A 20,716-nucleotide genomic window follows, 5' to 3' on the forward strand; every position below is an offset into this window, starting at 1 on the left:
GGGGATTCCCCTATTATGCAAATTAGCGTATGCCGCAGCAGTTCACGCGAACACTTCGTCTTCGTCCGTCGCTGCATACACAATGGCTACCATTGTAAGTTGTATTTAAAAAATTGCATACTATTATCGACTTAGTTGTGAAGGGTAATGCAGTATAAGTACAGTGTAATTAATTTTAGTTGGGAAGATAGGCAGGATTTAGAGTAATGTTCCTTTCTGATTTTTTTTTCTTTGATGGGCTTGGGATTAGCGTACGTACAATGTGGTACAATCCATAGAAAATAATTATTTATCTGTGGTGTTTCAAAACGGTTATAGCTGAACTAAAATGTGTTGCATCAGGCCTATTTGTGCGAAAATAATTCAGATTCAACGGGAGTCTCCTACCGTGAATGTCACTGAATACAAATTGTGTTTGACCTCATTATGCATAATCTATTTTTAGCATGTACGTAAAATTTCCACAGCCTATGCATAATAGGCCTATTAGGCCTATACAACTGTGAGATTTCCCAGTTTTACTCAGTTTCACCAGTACAAACCGTATATAGGCCCAGTTATAGGCCCAAAATTTCGCAGACATACGGACAAACAGGTAGGAATAATGAAGTGTACGTTATTTGAGAAAATTACCCGGAAACGTATGACTACGTAGATCCATTCTCATTTGGTGCCTTTGCCAATGCGTCCAATCATGGAGGAATAAATCCAATATTTTTCATTGTAGGCTAGAGGCGCTTCTGGGGTTTCCTGAAATGATTAACCGAGGCATCTACTTTTATTTTCCACTTCCAATGTTAATTTTTATTTAGATTTCAATAATCGAGATAAAAGAATATTGTATCAGAATGTTATATAAATTGTCAACCCGGTTGAAATTCTTTTTTTTTTCCCGGTAAAATAAGAGACAAAAAGTATACAAGAACTAGAGTAGGCCTACTTTGTTTCGCAATATATCGTAATTTATTTTAAATTTTCAATATTATAATGTGCAAGTATATTGCTTATTTTTTTACTATATTTTTGTTACTGAGTAGTGCTGTTTTTGTCTTTATGTTTCTGATTCTGTTTTACAATTCATATTTAATTTGTTGAAAACATCATTATATTTCATTTTTAACCATATTTTATTTTTGAGAGTGACTCTTACCAGTTTATCGTAGAAGGTCGGCTTATATTCAGATTCCCTCTTAAATAAGAAAAATGTGATGATTTTCTCAGTGAAGTCTCTGTATGAGACGGAGTGGAGTTGATTTTGGTCGTAAGAAAAAGTCCTGCTGTGACAGGAATTTAACCCAGGACCCAGGGATTAGAAGGCAAGCATCTTAACCACCAAGCTATTCAAAATCCCTCATTCATGTGTTTGATCCATAGAATCTCTTCTGAGTTTATTAGGCCTAACTTGCATTTGTTTTAGTATTAACATATGATTTTTTTTTTCATAGGCCTATATTAAATCTTAAAACTTGATACTGGAGGATCTGTTACTGAATGGGAGTGGGTCTCTGGTTTTGTATTATGATTTGCTCACTTAAATCGATACCCTCAATTAACTATTTTGAAAGAAAGGGAATAAGAAAAAGATAGTGAGCTAATAGAGTGGTGGTCTCTAGAGGTGGTTGACACATCCAGGTTGCTTTCAACCGTGAGTTCGTTTTATCGAATATTTGTATTCCACTGTTCCACCTAAACAAAGCACTAACCATACGTTTGTATTTCTGACCCAGAGTATAATTATGTAACATGGTCAACGGCGGCAGAAGCAATGCAATGACGCTGCAATGTCATTATTATTATTATTATTATTATTATTATTATTATTATTATTATTATTATTATTATTATTATTATTATTATTATTATTATTATTATTTTATTATTATTATTATTATTTGGTGCTTAGAGACCTTGTTTGCGCCTTATAAATTGACCTGTTATTATTATTATTATTATTATTATTATTATTATTATTATTATTATTATTATTATTATTATAAATATAGATTTTTTTTCATTTTCATCACAATTGCCCTTTTTGAGTTGAGCAATCAAATGTTGATTGACGTCTGTATACGCGCGTCTGAAAAGTTTCCTTGAAACCCACCCTCGAGCATGAGAAAAAAGAATGGCCTTCGTCAATTCTGTAGGCATATGGGGGAGGCACTCTTTATGGAGCGACCTCTTTATGCTAACCATGAACAGTAAACCTTCAAACTAGCGTAAAATAACCACATTTAAACTCCATTTAAATTACGAAAACAATAACTTACTTAATCAGGCCATTTTTGGTTAACTATCCAGGACCCGCCACAGTAGGAGTAGGGCATTTCCGGGTAAGGGTAATTTTCATCCATCGGGGGAAAAGTGAAGGTTTCGTCAGGGAATACACATATCAAGGATACCCCTCATGATTAATAATTCATTGAGATCGTGGAAACAATCTTGACTTCAACTTTGTTCGGAAATCAGTGGCGGATTCAAGGGGGTGGGGCCTAAATTTTAAGTCTGGGAGTGCTCCCGGCCATCTAGAGGTGCCATAATCACACCGTTCTTACCTCAGCTTCAAGCATGGTGGGGCTGAGGTGGTATAGATCCTTCAGCTGCGAAAGTACCCAGTGGCGGATTCAAGAGGGCCCTGCAGTCGCCCCCACCCCCCAAAAAAATATTATTCAATTTAAAAAAAATGTAGATATCATAAAGAAAATTATATTTAAATTTTATGTCTGGAAGTGCAATTTCCGGTCATCTAGAGGTGCCATAATCACAAATTTTCTTACATGGGCCCCAACCATGCTGGGGCTGAGGTAGTAGATCCTCTATCTATCCTCTATCCCCAGCCTAGATGCTCGCTTCGCTCGCATACAGGACCTTATGAAATGGCACCCCCACTTCCGCCGTCATTGAACATGGTGAATATGCCGTTGAACTGGATCAGCGCCACTGAAATAATCAAATATTTCATATGAAATTTAAGCCAAGTATAATATACATTTTGTAGAAATTCTAAAAATCAAGAGGAGTCTAGTTGTTAGATTACAGTGTGACCATGAGTGTTGGTACAAGGGTTGTACGCAGTGGCAACTGGTCACAAGGCCAAGTGGATGGAGGTGAAGGCCACATGGGAACTATCTTCCAACCTGAAAACAAACCACCATTGTCAGATAAATGTCACGTGGTCTGGGATAATGGAAACACAACCGTTTGTAAGATAGGAATTGATGGAGAATTACTGATATACGACAATGCACCAACGGGTATGATAAATACTCTGCTATATTTACATACAAATCGTTTTCAACTATTAAATCTAAAGAAATTGTTAAAAATGTCTTTATGATAACAATTTATTTATTATTTATACAAAATAACATACCGTATCAGGAGGGTATAACAAGCCTGTTTTACACATGGTCCTGTTTTGTGGTACAAAATTACAGTACTGTATATAAAATATCAACAAGTTGCATATTATTAAAATTAAATAGAGACAATTAATTATTTAAAAAGAGGATAAAAAGCTTAATCTAAAACACAGAATACATTGAATTTTGTTAAAATAAATCGAAAAAGTTTAAATCACAATTTAGGGTAATAAGGTTAATGATAAAAGCCTTAATTAAGTATTAAAATAGTAAAATTCAGTAGTAAAAACATTAGTAAAGTATTCTTTTAAATAAATGTAAACGGCTTAGTCGTAGCATATATAAAATTATATAAATATATTATATATATATATATATATAATATATATATCGGTGTGTAATAACAATATTAATAATGATAAAGATAACCATAACGATACCGATAATAATATCACAATAATGAAAAACATTATTATTCATAATAGTTTCATGATAGTAGAATAAAAATATCATTGATATTTCAGGTGCTAGTCACCCAAACGTGAAGTGTGATTCATGTAATAAAGAAGCTTTTCTTGGTGTACGATGGAAGTGTAATGAATGCTACAACTATGATCTCTGCAATTCATGTTATATGAGCCAAAAACATGATCTGGATCATCAGTTTTTAAGAATTACTCATGAAGGGGGTCAAAGGTAAAGCTCACATACGTATTTAAGTTCCATCCATCTGAATATTTTTATGTCTCAAATACCTTTTAAATTAAATTTGCTCATTTATTGATTTTTACTTAATTTTTCTATTTTTCAATATTTATCTTTCGATTTTTTATCTTTCTGAAGAATTTTATATTGTATGTATTGTGTTTTTCTTGTAAAGGGCCTCCACTCGACAGTGATTGATTTTACTTTTGGAGTGTCCTGTCTCTGTTTTTTGTACTTTTGTGATTGTTCTTTGCCGTTTCTATTTATGTACATTCTAATTGTTTGAGACAAATAAATGAAATGAAATCGGTGTGTTCAAATAATGCGATTTAGTGTAATATATTTACTCTTATAATTTAAATTTGAACCATCAGGTTACAAATTTAAAGAAAATAGGCCTATGTTGTGGCCTACAATACAAATCTAGGATGATTATTTCAATTAAGTCCATTTTTAATGACAAAAAAATTGGAGAAATACAGAGTTGTTTAATTAAAAACATTGTATTTCATTTAGAGTGCCTGTTGAAAAGAGACATGGGTCAGTAATGTTGCAGGCTTGGGGGATCAGTAAAGGCGCAGAGGTGACTCGTGGAATTCATTGGAAATGGGAAGATCAAGATGGTACGCCATACAAACGTCATCATCATAATAAGCCACATTTCTCAACGTTTGTTAATTTTTGTCTAGGGGGTGGACTCTTTGTTGGTGGTGTAGGTTTCTTTCAATATACCTAATGGTTCCAAATTCAAATCCTACTAATACAATAATTGTACACATAAACTCCACTTTCTAAACCACCAAATAGGACGTAGAACATAATTTCCCCAACACTATACGAGGCGTTAGTCATATAGTTTGTTTAGTTACAGTGCAATTCAGTTCTGTTTTATTCAGTTAAGGTTCAATAACGAAACAACATACAGAGGAGCCGATGAACAAAGAAAAGGTAAAAGTACAACAATAATTATAAACTGAGAAATAGCCCAATAAAGTTTTATGGCGCCAGCCTAGTTATCCGGAGGTCGTGGATTAAATTCCCAAGCATTTGGGAACGTACTGAATATTCGGTACGATAATACGCCAGGAAGGGCAAAACATCACTCCTATAATAAACTTATTCCCATTTAGCAATTACACTGTTTCACAGCAACTACACTTACCAATACCTGATAATAATACTTAGTTTATAGAGCATTGCTTAATGTTGTCATATTTTATCTAATAATTGACAAGTTTCCCACTGTTGAATAAGAATGAACGTAAAAGTGACTTTAAAGTGCTATTTACTTCTTCTACTACTTCTCCTTCTTCTATTAATGGACGAACTTAAATTGATTTGTTTTAAATGTTTAATATTTTTGCATTTACATTTATTATGTGTGGTAAGTGAGATAAGTCTAAGTAGGGCTATGGAAAGATGCACAAGATACCCTAATGAGACCAAAGTTGCTCTTTCGTATGTGAAAAACATACACTATCATAAAAAAAATAAACAAAACATTCTTTGATGAAACGAAACACATTGTAGCCCTATGATTTATTATGATGACGCCTGAACAACAACAAACAACTGAACAAACATGTCTAGATCAAAGTAACACTTAATAATAATAATCAATCAACCAATCGCTGTTTATTTTCTCTATTCGGAGAAAATTAGCATTATGTACGGTATATCTATTTTTATAACTAAGGGGTAATGTATAATATAAGGGGGATTTTCTGAGAAGTCTATGGTGCGATCTATGTTCATGCAGTGTACAAAGAACACACAATCCAATAATAGTGTTGAACTCAACTGGTCACACCTGGAGGGGGTTATACCATTAATAGGTCCATGGTAATACTGAGATTATTGCTTTTATATAAATTGTAAGAAAGAACCAATACGCAGATGCCACTATTATATTTTAAGCTGTCGGTTTTCTCTTTCTGATTATATTTATGCTATACTTTATGGCTTTCTTTTTAGTCCAATCCATGTTCTAGTAGTGCAATATACAGTGATATTACTGTATCGCAACAATAAAGATTTTTTCCGCTGCAACAATTTCTTCCATTGCTTGGGCGGATGCGGGGGTGGGGGTGCAGCAATGCGATCACACCCCCTAAATTGTATTAAGAAAATAACAATTGTATTTTATTGTTTTTGTATGAATTACCGGTAAGATTTTAAAGGTATGAGAGTGCCTTTTCTTGGCACCTAGAGGCCCTAGAGGTTGCATCACCTCAGCCCCAACCATGATGGGGCTGAGGTGATGCGAACTCTCACGCACTCCCTACCACCTAATCCTAAATCCGCCCAGCATTGTGATAGGCCATATAATATATATTTATAAAAAAAAAAACAATATGAAACTTGTATTTTTTAGCAAAACTGATAAAACCAATTGGTTTTTATTTCATCCAGGAGGAAATGGAAAAACTGGTATCGTAAAATCGATAGCAAATTGGAATAAAAGTTCGTGGAGAAGTGGAGCCAAAGTGGAATGGAAAAATGGAAGCGTTAAAGGTTATCGAATTGGTTTCGAGGGTCAAGTTGATCTGAAGTATGTAAAGGAACACAAATCTGAGCAGTACTATCGTAGTCATCTTGCTCATGTTGGTAAGTCTATGTTAACGATCTTAGCCCTGTGATCCTATGAATAACCTATACATGCAACTGTCGACCAACCGATTTTGAATGCTGAGTGTCATTGTCCTCAGGCAAAAGTGTTTTATTTAGCCTAATATTAGGTTACGTAATTTATATTTTATAATAATAATAATAACAACAACAACCACAATAATAATAATAATTAATAATAATAATTAATTGTAGAAGCTGCGAGTGACAGAGGAAAAGCATCGAAAGTAACAGAGAAACCATCTTATGAACTCAAGAAGGGAGACAAAGTTTCCGTACGAAGTGTGAGCATGGATCTATTTGAACTGATGCAGGCAGATTACGGGGGCTTCTCTGAAGACTTAGCTAAGGTGTGTAACTTAATTTGTATGAGTATATCCCAAACAAGCACAACTATTCTTATACAACTTATAATTTATGAATATGTAGCCTGTGATATCTTTACAGCAACTAAATAGGGATGAATAAAGTACAGTAAGTGTACAGGTAATTCCTGATGATGACATAGTTAATCGAAATATTGAATCCCGACACGATGGCATGCATTTCGATACTTGGAGTATGTATTATAATATTTTGTGTGCAGCAGACACATGGTTAAGCCGAAGTAAAAACAGGAATTTTTATGACATGATCTACCTACAACCTCTTTCAATTAAAATGGTAATAAAAATGTGGCCATAAACCTCTCTATTCAATGTAATTTTGTTTCCATTGTTAAAAAACTTTAAAATATACAGGAATAAAAACAATGAATGATTTTTGCAAAAGCAAAGGTGTTCGACATTTCTTTATGGAAGAGCAAAAGGAATCATAAGATATGATTCAGAAAAACCGGAACGTTACCAACAAGAGATAATTTTGATAATGTACAGTATCTTAAATGAACTATCAGATTCATAATATTCCAGTCCAACACCTTGATTTTTAACCGGGATTGTGTCCAACGGAGGAGATGTCTATTTTATAGTCAACCCCTTGTACCCCATGGCAAATGACAATAAAATTAACCGGACAGGACAATGAAGATCAGAGCACTTTGCTTTTTTTTAAATTTTGTTTACTATTATATACTGTAGCGATGAAATACATTTAATTGAAGAAAACCGGAAAGTGAGAAAATAAAATAAAACAACGCAGATGAACCAAACATGACCGCACCTTTTCCCGGCAGTTTAAGGTGCAAGGCCACCAGGACAGTATTCACAGCTGCTCGAATGTGAATTTTAGTATGAACACTGGGAGCCGGTCGCATGCAAAACCAAAATTTTTATTGTGATATTTCCAATGTACCTTTAAAAAACAGTCTGAGAAGTGTCATTTCTGTCCATCCTGTTCTTAAAATAATCTCATTTGGGAGGGGAACCCCCTCTTCAACCCTTCCCCCAGCTGGGGCCTACGACCTCAAGTCCTCCTGCCGGACAGCTCAGCCACCCCCCCCCCCTCCAGAAAATATATCCTAGAGCCGCCACTAAATATAGGTAGGCCTATACGATAATCGTTATAACGAGAAGATGACTGGTTGTAGGTTATTGGCAAGACTGGTACTGTGGAGGAAGTTCTGACGTTTAAGAACGAAATGTTTCCTAGAATCAAGTTTGATGACAATGTCTATACCATAAATCCGAAACTGTTGGACAAAGTACAACCGAATGTCGATAGGCCATCGGACGATTTCCTACAGAAAATATCCAACATAAAAGATAAAAATGGTAAATATAAATAAAATAGCGTTACAAACTATTAATATTATTACTAATATTACTCTGTGTCATAAAAATTATGGGAAAGATATCATTGTACAGTTCTTTGAGCTGCTTATTTATCTCTAGATGCTATAGAAAACTGAAACACCCCAACTGCCTTTCTAATTCTGTGTCACTCCCTTAAGCTGATTTTCCACTAGGCGAATTTATTCATGCGAATCAAAGCGTCGGTTCGCTTCCTGAGCTCTGATTAGTTGCGCATTTTTTCGCTTCGCAAAAACTCCGATAGGAATGTGAATGCGCATGCGCATAACCCGACGCTTTCGTTTCGCGCGAATAGATTCGCCTAATGGAAAACAGGCTTTAATATAAGCTACTAGGCGTCGACTTTTTCTTGATGCTTATCTATAGGTAATGGCCCGCCTCTTTGATATTGTTGCTAGATCCCCCAGAACGATAGAGTAATGACATAAGCAAACACGATTTTTGTGGGAAAACTCGTGTGTCTGTGTGCACGCGCGTATTCCTGCCCTGTTCTGATTGGTCAATTGTTAAGTTTGATTGACAATCCGCAAAGGTCTATTATGGTAAGAGTGTTGGTTTTGTAATTGATATTTGTTTAATATAGGACCATTAGGAAGTGTGTCATTTTTAAATACACCGTATATGTTTGTAGAAAAACCACCAACGACAAATGATATAACGTCACCCAACAGGCCACAGCCGACGCCTGGTAAAATAGGCATATCCTTCAAAGTTGGCGACACTGTACGTGTGAAGTGGATCGAAGAAAGTCAGTATAAGGAGTTGCAGAGTAAACATGGCGGATTTGTTGATAAAATGCTCAGTGTAAGTACGCATTGCGCGCAAATGACCGATGTTGGTAAAGTTATTCTTTAGTACTTTATCGGTCAACCCTATGGTAATTTCGACGAACGCACCATGATAAATATTATTATTTTACTGTCTTTTAAAAACATACATTTATTTATTAAACTATTATTTAATTTATTTATGGTTTGCTTTATATGCCTCCTATCACTATGATTTGTATAGGTTCGATGCAAAACGGGTCGTATTGAGGCCATATTAAACGGTCGTACTCCCCGTGTACGCTTTGATGCTAATACAGTTTGGAACATCAATCCTGAGTGCTTGGAACTAACTGACGAGGGAGAAGACTTCGTGCAAACAAGTCAGTCTGATTAACTTTTTTTTATATTGTTCCATTCAACAACAAAAATAAACTCTCATTTTGATTCTGTATTCGTTGATTATATAGGCTTATTTTAAATAGTTACTATTATAATCAGTTTAATATGATGATTTACATTTTCTTAAAGAACATTTTAAAAATAAACCGAGTAATCACTGTGCGTGATGACATTCATTATCATTACGCCAACAGTTTCTCAAAGACCTGACGAGAAGAAAAATACAACAAAACCAAGTGGTCCGATCATCAAAACTACCAAATTTGCTTCAGGTGATAAAGTTTGTGTGAAAAATATCGAAGAATTTCAAATGGCAGAAATGCAAAAAGGATTCAGTGAATTCGATTCAGAAATGAAAGCGGTAAATAGATAATATATGAGATCGAACAATAGACATAAAACAATAACAAGTAAATAATAATAAGCAAAGAATAAGAGGGAAGTAAACAAGAGTAGTAAACAATAACAATTAACAAAAAATAAGTTAATAAACAAATGGATACAAAAATATATAATTGAAAGACAAGGGATTGGGTCATTATTAAAATATTAAGAACGAATTCAGGGAATGTATTGGAAATTACATGAACGGTAGTAGAGCCAGTGTTGAGAGAAAAGAACGGGTGTTTTCTTCTTGTTTTAGAGTGACGAAGATAGATCGATTAAATAATGAAAAAATAGAAACTACTTGGAATATCATAAGCATATATTTTTTTTATTTATAAAATATATAAGGTATGTGGTAAAACAGGAACTGTGCTCGATGTCGACGATGAAACCAAAGCTGTCACAGTGTCAGTGGGAGGGAGATCGTGGAAGTTCAATCCACAATGCATTGGTCTTGTCGAACAAGGTCCAAAGTCAAAAAGAATACATGGTAGGTAGGCCTACATTGAGGATGTATAGGCATGTATGACACGCATATTGGTGTTGGCTAGAGAAAAGGCGAGCTGCAGTGATTACTTCTACATAATGAGACTGTTAGTGAGGATAATGATGAAATGGTGATGCTGTAATTGTTGCTGATAATGATGACATAATGATAATGATGAATTTTAAAATCCATATTTTTATATAATTAAAGTTAAATGTGGATTAATGAATGAAAAATGCACACAAAAATGGAAATTGGGTATTACCGGTTAAAAAACAAAATCCGTAGATCTAGAAACATGTTATAAAACAGGGCCGGCGGAACGTTTTTCAAAGTGGGGGTGCCCACTTATAAGCAGGCGCGTAACAGGGGTCTTGGGTCAGGGGGTGGCGGCAAAGGTAATAATTTTCCCGGTTAGTAATTTATAAATTGATGTGATACCCACCCCCCCCCCACCCCCACATAGAAAACAATACGACATAGGGCTTATTTTATTATTACACACGTGTGTTTGAAACTAAATATAAGCATTTTCATCGTGGTTTGGATGTATAGGCATGTATGACACGCATATTGGTGTTGGCTAGAGAAAAGGCGAGCTGCAGTGATTACTTCTACATAATGAGACTGTTAGTGAGGATAATGATGAAATGGTGATGCTGTAATTGTTGCTGATAATGATGGCATAATGATAATGATGAATTTTAAAATCCATATTTTTATATAATTAAAGTTAAATGTTGATTAATGAATGAAAAATGCACACAAAAATGGAAATTGGGTATTACCGGTTAAAAAACAAAATCCGTAGATCTAGAAACATGTTATAAAATATTCAAAATAAGGTAACGAAAAAGACGTTACCAGTCACCAATCACAACGATGTTACCGGCCATTTCTTCCCAAAATTTACCCAAACAACAAATTATCCACAACTCAAAACATAGAATGATACTTACACATCAATTGCAGATAACGACTTTGACGAGGAAAAGCCATAGGTCGTAAGTTATTCTTAAGAAAACAATTGATGTATATCAAAAAAAATTGTATCTATATTTAATAGGTACATTATCCTCAACATCATCCAATCAAAAGACTGATGACGGACCCTTAAGAGCTGGAGACATTGTGAAAGTGAAAGACATGACGATAGACAAAATGATTAGCCTTCAAAATGGTCATGGAGGTTTCGCCCTTGAGATGACGCAGGTAAAATGCAATGTTACTTCTCTAAATAATTTTGATTTATTATTATTATTATTATTATTATTATTGTAGTTATTTTTATATTTTATTAAATTATTCTTTAAACAACAACAACAAAAAAGAAAGAATGAAAGAAAGAAAAGAAATCCTTCATAAAAACTTTTGCCTTGAACCAGTTGAATTTCTTTTCTGATTTTAGTTATTCTGATTTTAGTTATTTTCATATCCATTTTAATTCCAGCGTAAAAATAAAATGATCACAAACAAAAAAATACAACACGTGACTGTCAATTTGCCAATCGCATTCTCATAAATACCGGTTTCCATAATTCTACGACTGAATAACATTAAAATTAAGTATTGTTATGTATCCAATACTTTAGTGATCTCATTTCTAAATTCATATGGAATAGACAATCGGGAAAACCGGTCAAGTAATGAAGGTGGATTCTGACGGAGATGTTTTGGTAAACTTCACTATTCATCGCCCTTTTTACTATAATCCTGCTTGTCTTGAGCTACAGTCTCGTAGTGATGGTACATCACCTCGTACAGGCCCAAACATAGGTAAGTTCTTGATCGAATGGAACTGTTACTTTGTTATGGTTTATCTTTACTGTATTAATGTTTTTATTCAAGGTTATTTGTAATGTAGATTGAATTCGTATACAATCCAACTTCGATAGATAATTGACAAGTTATGATTATAGTTATAATTGACAGTTTATACAGACCTATCTGTAGTATTGTCAGTGATTTCAACTGAGCGGTGTTTTTCTCCAACAGAGGACGCTCTTTTTCAGTTGTTACTTGGTGGTCAAAGCACAGATTTTGTGTTGGTTAAAGCCGCACAAAATGGGGATTTATCAACTGTAGACCGGTGTATTAGGAGTAACCCATCTTCGGTAAGATAAAAAATCACAAACAATAATTATATTGACGTAAAAACATGGTACTGATAACAGACCTTTCTAGAATGTCAATCACTGGCCAATCAGGTCAGTATTACGCACATTCCCACACGCATGTTTTTCTGTGGTTTTGTGCGACCTCGGTAAAAAATCCAATTTGTGGATTTTTTTTTAAGGTCCAGCTTAAATTGAAACATATAGACATTTCAAATTGTGTAAATATTTGAGGATAAAGGAGCATTAATCCGATAATAAAAAAAATAATATTATGTACATTTACGGTGAAATTTTAACGAGGTTATTAATTATTAATATTAATAAAAGGTGGACATAATGGTGCAGAACGTGACAGCAATAATGGCAGCATGTGCTAAGGGACATAAGGCTGTTGTCGAGCGTCTGTTGCAGGCGGGTAGTGACATGGAAAAACGAGACAAAGACGGTTGGACTGCTGTATTTTTTGCTGTATACGGGTAAATCTAATATAAAAACAATTATTATTGCCATTTTTACTGCCTTCAAGTTCTGAATGATTTTAACTTTGTAATCATTACTTATTTGGAGATTAATCAGATCGCGTTAAAAATGGAATGATCCAGCCTATGTAGACTACTTTACTACTTTCTTTTGGTGAATCTGAGTTAACTAGGCTACTTGGCAAGATACATTTGTATCACCAATGTTTTTTAATATCCTACAAATTTTCTTTTAGATTCCAAGTGCTAGACCTATTTTCCAAATAATAAGCCTATTTTATTTTTAGATTACTTGATAGACAGTACTATCTATCAACTAATACGCTATAGCTACACTTTTAAAACGATCTTATAGGACATAGGATCAGTTATCAGATGTAAATTGTACTTATAGGAACAGTTCCGCAGTTGTCGAATTACTGCTTTCCAAGCGTTGTAACGTGAACGCGCGTAGTAATAACGGCAACACTTGCCTGCACATAGCATCACGACGGGGTTACGAAAGGTGTGTCGCAGTGCTTCTCTCGACTCGTTATAACTGTGACCCTAACATAAAGGTATGATAATTAAGTTGGTTTTTTTTTACAAATTATCTATTAAAGCTAAATAAAACATATTTGAAGTGTGCTGTTTCATTTAATCAGTTTCAGTTTATTGTTTCACACAATGAACACAGTATACAAAAGGTAAAGGTAATGGGGGGGGGGGGGGGGAAGGGGGGGGAAAAAGGGGGGGGTAAAGGTAGGTGAATAACCCATAACTTGCAGCGTCATTGTGCTGGATTGCGTATGGGCGTGGTCCGTGACTACCTAGATACATGTTCACATCATTCCACAACGACAGGGGCTGAAATGAACCATAACATCGGGGTAACCCCAAACTCTTCCGAAAGATGCAATGGGTTCTTTAAAGTGCACACGATCCAGATGTATACACTGGACCTCCACATTAAGTCCTTATCCGAGAAGACTTGGTACTACCGACCGAACCATTGGCGAGGAGCGACTGGAACCAGCGCCGATGTTAAGGCTGTAGCTAGCGGCGTCCCTGCCTTACCGCTCGGCCACTCGACTCGCTTCAAACATGCCGTTATAATAATTCAATAGAAAAGTATGGGTTTATAAATTAAAAATAACAATAATATTGACAAAATAGATCTGTACGAAAAAAATATATATATAAATTTATAATTATCTAAACACAGCGAAGTCCCATTGTGTGTGTGTGGAGAAAACCATAAGCAAGAAGGCTTTAAATCTGATCCTCCAAGCGAAGCATTTACTCAATAAGCGAATGCTTAGGTCTAAAGAATGAATTAAGAAATCAGAAAATAATAATGAAATATGTGAATAATAATCAGGAAATAAAAAGAAATATAAATGAAAAAGAGTGGTACAGATATTCTTAATAGTTTAATCACTACGGTTACTATCAGTCAAAACAGACAGGGAAATACCTAAAAAATCAAATAAAATTTTGAATAACTCATTCGAAGGATCAAATAAATTATAAGGTTTCAACAAGAATCATCGAAAAAAAAGTAGTTTTCACCGATTTACACACATTTTACTAAAAAAAACACATAAATTGATTACTAGATAATTTAAAGATCTATGCAATAGAATACAGGAAAGTCATTTATTTAACTTTCCGAAAATTTACGCTGGATTTTTTTAAAGTTAATAACTTAATAATAATTAGTACTGTTTTACTTCTCCATTTTTGGAGTATTTTGTAAATAAATCGTGTATAAATTGAAAATCAAATATACAAATTGAGCAATCGAAATGTGGAATAAAAATGTTCAATTATATTTGCCTTATGACTGTTACGTATTTAATAGTGGATAAACGAAAATTAAGAGGCATACATAGGGTCAATTATTATTTATATTTTCTTTTACAAAATTTTAAGGTATGTGATAACTTAAGGTTAAATAGAAATTGTTCCATAAATATGGCCCATAAATATGTCCTCAATAAAGTGGTATTGCTTTTATAAATAAAACTCTTGACAATTGAAGACCTAATATCATATGAAGTTATTTTTTTTAAATTGTATTAAAATGAGAGGGAAACTGATTGTTATTTAGACGGAACATTAAGAAGATTGTCTGAAGTTTGTTGATATCAAAAATATTTTTAAAGCATTGTGAGAATAAAATAAGCTTCATAATTTTAAAAATATTCAGCCAATTTACTGTTTTTAACCCGTGCGTATATATTTTTTTGTCAATAATTATAATTTTTATAATTCATTTTCTGAATCAAATAATTATTCTCTTAATAGAACATCAAAGTATTTTACAACGAAGGTGTCATACCTCTGACGAAATCATTACGACCATGTCAAACTGCACTTACAGCCTAAACGTAACAAATACAAATATGCATCAAGACAAAAAGATGCTTTTTCTTGGAAAAATAATGTGATACGATTATTATAAACAGTTATTAAAACTAAATTCATCATATCTAATGTTATCAAAATGTGTGTTTACTCACCAATAGGACAATGACGGAGACACTGCACTTCATGAGGCTACTTCTAACAAACATGGCAGCGTTACAACTTTGTTGGTTCAACATCCTAATATCAATTTATTGCTCAACAACGGCAAGGGTATGAACGCCTTTCACCTTGCAGCAGCGCACGATGATGTTGTGTAAGTTTTGCATAAACAAGTAGACACTGCAGTCGAATATTTTGAAACACCATTTTTTTTCTAGAATTGTGCCATTATATATATATTAATCCAAGTGGATTTCATCCTCGATCATTCATGCGATCTATTTAAATCTATTATTATGGGGTTCGCAGAGAAAATTAGATTTTGGGAGATGAAATCCTAGCATGTTTTGTAAAAATGAACCGAGAACTATTCATTTGTCAGACGAACATCGAGGTTCTCTACCGCACAACATTAGTTCACATTAACTTTTTCTGACCTTAAACGTGTAGCATTCATTGAAACATCTATTTTAGCAAATACCTACTTCTAGACTGTATCATTTATACATTTATAGCATATATTCCAATTCTGAATAGTTTCAGACATATTCTATATTGTTACGGCCGAAAATTATTAGAATTTTAACTACATATAAATATTGATTGATTGATTTCCAAGATTCAAAAGGTTTGATTGCTCCATATATAAAATATATATTTGAACATTTTAATTCGTTGATGAATTATGTTTGAAGTAAACTGAAGTGATATAAGGCATTTTGAATTTGGCGCTATGGTATTTTCAAGACAAAATTATGTTGTATACATAGTTAACTAAATTAAATACTCTGCAAAAAATATTAACCATCGAACCAGTTAGGAAGTTGTTTAACATTGATATATCGTTTGTTATTATCAAAGATTACACTAAACTGAAATTAATTAATGATTGGACCATATTGCAGGTCACTTCAGAAAATGGTTCAGAAAAACTCGAACGTAATGAATTCGAGGAAATCGGACGGCTTGACAGCACTACACCTTGCCGCAATGAACGACAGCCCCAATGCTGTGAAGTATTTCATCTCAACGGTGAGCCAATATATATTTTTATACAGCTGCCTGCAATTGGGTAGATAAAATTGGTAAATTTTGTTCCTAGTAGACTATTCAAACGATATTTATGGTGTCAATTTTATTACGATGCTATTTCGCAAACAACTTCAACACAAACGCATACTGTCTGTTACAAGAAGAGTATAGAGTTTAATGTTTGCATCTATATAGTCATTATTATACATTTTTTTTTGTATATTGTATAGCCTATGTGTAATAAGAATATCCAAGACGGACGTGGTTCAACCCCTCTACATTGTGCTGTAGGCAAAGGTCACAACCAAGTTATCGAACTTCTTGTGAAGGGAGGGGCAAACATGGACGTTCAAGACAACGATGGTGACACGAGTCTACACCTGTCCATGATGACCAGCGAATTGACCAGTCTGCCACCCGAGTTATTACTGGTGAGGTGTTTGGATTAAAGAAAAGCAATGAACTCTTTTATTTCTCAGAAATATATAAACGTAAACCAATATTTTTTGACAATTTCAGCTTACTCTCAAGCTTTGTTAAATTATATGTATTAAACATAGTGAAATGCAGGGGCGGATCCAGGGGCCATGGGGGCTTGAACCCTCCCCCAAAAATGAAAAGGAGGAAGAAAAGAGATACCTATATGTGTTTTAATTTGTGCTTCGCAGGTCGCCTGGCCCTGCTCCTGAAATGGAAATGCAATTCTCATTATTATTACATAATGACTAGTCACAGGCCTATATATTCACAGCTTTATTTTAAAATATGGTATTCAATAAGAAGAAAATATCACTGTACTTTGGTGAACACTGCAAACTGTATTTGGTTGATCTACATTCAGGTAGAACTACCCACTAAAAGTAGTTTCCGAAATACAGTTTGTCATTTCTGTAATATCATTTTTGAGATATAATGCATGGTATGAAACACATGTATTCCTAATACCAATACGAACAAGTGTCACAGTGTCTTATTTCAATATCATTCATATTCAAACATTGTTTTTGCAAGGTAAATTTATCAGTCTTTTTTTCGTTTTCATTTGTAGCTCGGTGCGCTAGCAGGTGCAGGCCTAGGGGGTACTTCCCGGAAAGGTGTTGCCATCGCGTGTTTTCTTGTTGTAAATGGTGCAAACCTGAATATACGAAACAAACGGGGTAAAACACCGCTTGACTTGGCTGGTAATCAAGAAGTCCGCAACAAACTTCGTGCAGCCCAGCTTCAGAGACAGTATGTATACATCGTCCATATCTACTTCGCTAATGTTAAAACAATGGATTTATGTATAGGTCTATTTGTGTATTATGTATACATAATACCCAAATAATAATACATATACATTTGAAATTAATAATTAATTTATAGTAAATATATATAAAGTTTAGATTGAATATAATTGATTTACCAAAAATGGATAAATGCCCTACGTTCAATCAATAGATTTATAAGGCCCATGCAGTTGTATGTTGATCGTAATAATCAAAACCCCTCCTTTTTGTTTTAACAGTATGCGCCCCCGTTATATTACTTCCCTCAATTTTTAAAGAATGTTATATAATTCAATAATTCGTTTTGTTCTTTTATACATACAACAGGATTCACGGACGATTGTTCTAATTACCAACAACTGAACAGTTCATTTCTGCTTCTGATATTCATGAATCTGTATTGTTCGTGAACGTCAACATGTATCATTTTCATTCACTTTACAACTTTGAAATTAATAACTTAACTTCGTTGTTTTAAATATACGTAGATTTGGATTTCCATTATTATTGTATATCATTGTGAGTAGAACTACCCATGACTACGGCCGTGCACAGGTCTCGTTACCCCATGTGTTCACTGTCGGCTACACTTACCCCACCGTGTTCGAAATTTCCCTCTTTCAGAACGAAAATTGATAATAAAAATCTGAAAATATGGGTAGTAAGTTGCGTGTGTTTGCACAACCTACACAGTTGAATTTAATTGTTTTCTGATGTTCACATCAGTTTAATTATAGTTATATATACAATAGTTAGAAATATATATCTATGGCAGTGTAATATGTTCATCTATTGTATTTTAAGGACGGCGAAAAATATGGAAAATCGGTTCATGCTAGATCTTCTACTCACATAGAGGGCGCTCATCAATTTCTTTATACATCGTTATCATCTACATCTTTATACAAATTTGGAAATTTTATCAGTAACATTTAAAACTCAATTAATATTGTAAATATTAAAAACAAACTAAACGAGGTTATCATCTATGCCCAGTTTGAAAAAAAAAAATCTAAATACAAATAGGCCTAATCATCACTCCAAATGAATTTGTTTAAAGATTTAAAACTCAAATACTTTCATAAACACTAAAAACAAATTGAGGAATGCTGGTAATTTTTACGTATTTCCTTGCCAACAAATGTTATCGTATGTTTTAGAAGAATTTCAGTTGGTAATGGTAAAGTAAGAAAGACTATAATACATTATAATTATTCATTAATATAATCAGCGAATCAATTGATCTGCTGGTTGTATAACATTCATAATTGGTAACAGAAAATCAATTCATTTTAGAGTAGGCCAACATGTTTTAACTTGACATATCGTCTGTTGTAATAAAATATGTTTTGAATAAACATTTTTTTCGAGAGAATCATCCAGATCGAAGATGTTGTAATGATTATTATTATTGTTTGGTGATACGCTGCTACAGCGTATCACCTATTGTGGTTCTTAAGATTTATTTATTCATGAAGGGGACACTTTTGTAGGGGGTACCCATATTAAAAGGACACCCATATTAAAAGGACACCCCTATTTAGAGGACACTTTTTTAGGTCCCGAAGGTGTCCCTTAATAGGGGTTCTACTCTATAAACATGGGTGTATGCCAAGGTTTGGGGGGGGGGGGAAGAGGAAAGGTCGTATGACCCCCCCCCCAAAAAAAAGACATTTTTCCGGGGACTTTTCACAATGACGTAAATGAAAAAGCATTGAGGAGGTACCAGCAATGAGTCCAAAGACCTTGCCAATTGCGTGAGTAATCTATCTCAATTTTAGAGAATGAGCCTGTCTCCCACTAAAAAGGTCCCAAAAATTATGATCACAACCCACCTAGAAAAAATGCTGGATACACTCCTGATAAAATATGGTACTTTAGTTGAAAAAGTATTATATATTTATATACCTTACAATGGTACAGCCACCATATTTCAGTTTATAAATCTTCCCTGCGAAACGATTCTGTTGTCAAACTTTTGGAGTGTCAACCAACTTAACAACTGACCAGTGAGAACAGGACTAGAAATATGCGCTTGTTCCACAAACGAACGCTTACGTACATTTACGCTTTTGTTTCGTGGGACCTTAGCAACAATATCCAGGAGGCGGGGCTTACTGGAAAGGTTCATTGATTAGCGTAGAGGCACTACCTGTGCTTAGCTTACTGTAATAGCGTAGAGGCACTACCTGTGCTTACTATAATAGCGTAGAGGCACTACCTGTGCTTACTGTAATAGCGTAGAGGCACTACCTATGCTTACTGTAATAGCGTAGAGGCACTACCTGTGCTTACTGTAATAGCGTAGAGGCACTACCTGTGCTTACTGTAATAGCGTAGAGGCACTACCTGTGCTTTTGAGGATTTGTTATGCCTGACTGCAGCAAGATAAATGTATAATTACCAGGAGGCGGGGCTTACTGGAAAGGTTCATTGATACTGTAATAGCGTAGAGGCACTACCTGGGCTTTTGAGGATTTGTTATGCCTGGCTGCAGCAAGATAAATGTATAATTACCAGGAGGCGGGGCTTACTGGAAAGGTTCATTGATACTGTAATAGCGTAGAGGCACTACCTGGGCTTTTGAGGATTTGTTATGCCTGACTGCAGCAAGGTAAATGTATAATTACCAGGAGGCGGGGCTTACTGGAAAGGTTCATTGATACTGTAATAGCGTAGAGGCACTACCTGGGCTTTTGAGGATTTGTTATGCCTGACTGCAGCAAGGTAAATGTATAATTACCAGGTGTGAGCAGGTCACTTTAAAAAGCTTGTCATTGTATAAAAACAAAAACAAATTTATAATACATTTCGTTTGAT

The 20,716-nt window shown here is 34.3% G+C and overlaps 1 protein-coding gene across 1 annotated transcript; it reads left to right on the forward strand.

The window, feature by feature from the left end:
• The first annotated feature begins 44 nt into the window (after window positions 1–44).
• LOC117101899 (E3 ubiquitin-protein ligase MIB2-like) lies at window positions 45–19,285 on the forward strand. Its single transcript, XM_033242016.1, has 21 exons — window positions 45–94; window positions 2,999–3,254; window positions 3,887–4,058; window positions 4,584–4,690; window positions 6,480–6,674; window positions 6,891–7,045; window positions 8,224–8,407; window positions 9,078–9,250; window positions 9,458–9,596; window positions 9,810–9,976; window positions 10,351–10,492; window positions 11,556–11,701; window positions 12,112–12,265; window positions 12,485–12,603; window positions 12,934–13,082; window positions 13,480–13,642; window positions 15,596–15,750; window positions 16,502–16,628; window positions 16,859–17,059; window positions 17,677–17,858; window positions 18,224–19,285. Exons 2-21 carry the CDS (start codon window positions 3,047–3,049, stop codon window positions 18,243–18,245), a joined length of 3,060 nt encoding a protein of 1,019 aa, XP_033097907.1. The 5' UTR covers window positions 45–94; window positions 2,999–3,046; the 3' UTR covers window positions 18,246–19,285.
• Window positions 19,286–20,716: the final 1,431 nt, after the last annotated feature.

The sequence above is a fragment of the Anneissia japonica genome, unplaced genomic scaffold (assembly GCF_011630105.1).
Source record: "Anneissia japonica isolate Jap-2015-1 unplaced genomic scaffold, ASM1163010v1 scaffold4988_len2956909_cov206, whole genome shotgun sequence".
NCBI lineage: Eukaryota > Metazoa > Echinodermata > Crinoidea > Comatulida > Comatulidae > Anneissia > Anneissia japonica.

Coding starts and splice junctions, on each gene's coding strand:
- LOC117101899 (XM_033242016.1), top strand. CDS start 3,047: ATGAGTGTTGGTACAAGGGTTGTACGCAGTGGCAACTGGTCACAAGGC. Junction 7,046..8,223: donor TCTCTGAAGACTTAGCTAAG/GTGTGTAACTTA, acceptor GACTGGTTGTAG/GTTATTGGCAAGACTGGTAC. Junction 12,604..12,933: donor TTAGGAGTAACCCATCTTCG/GTAAGATAAAAA, acceptor TATTAATAAAAG/GTGGACATAATGGTGCAGAA.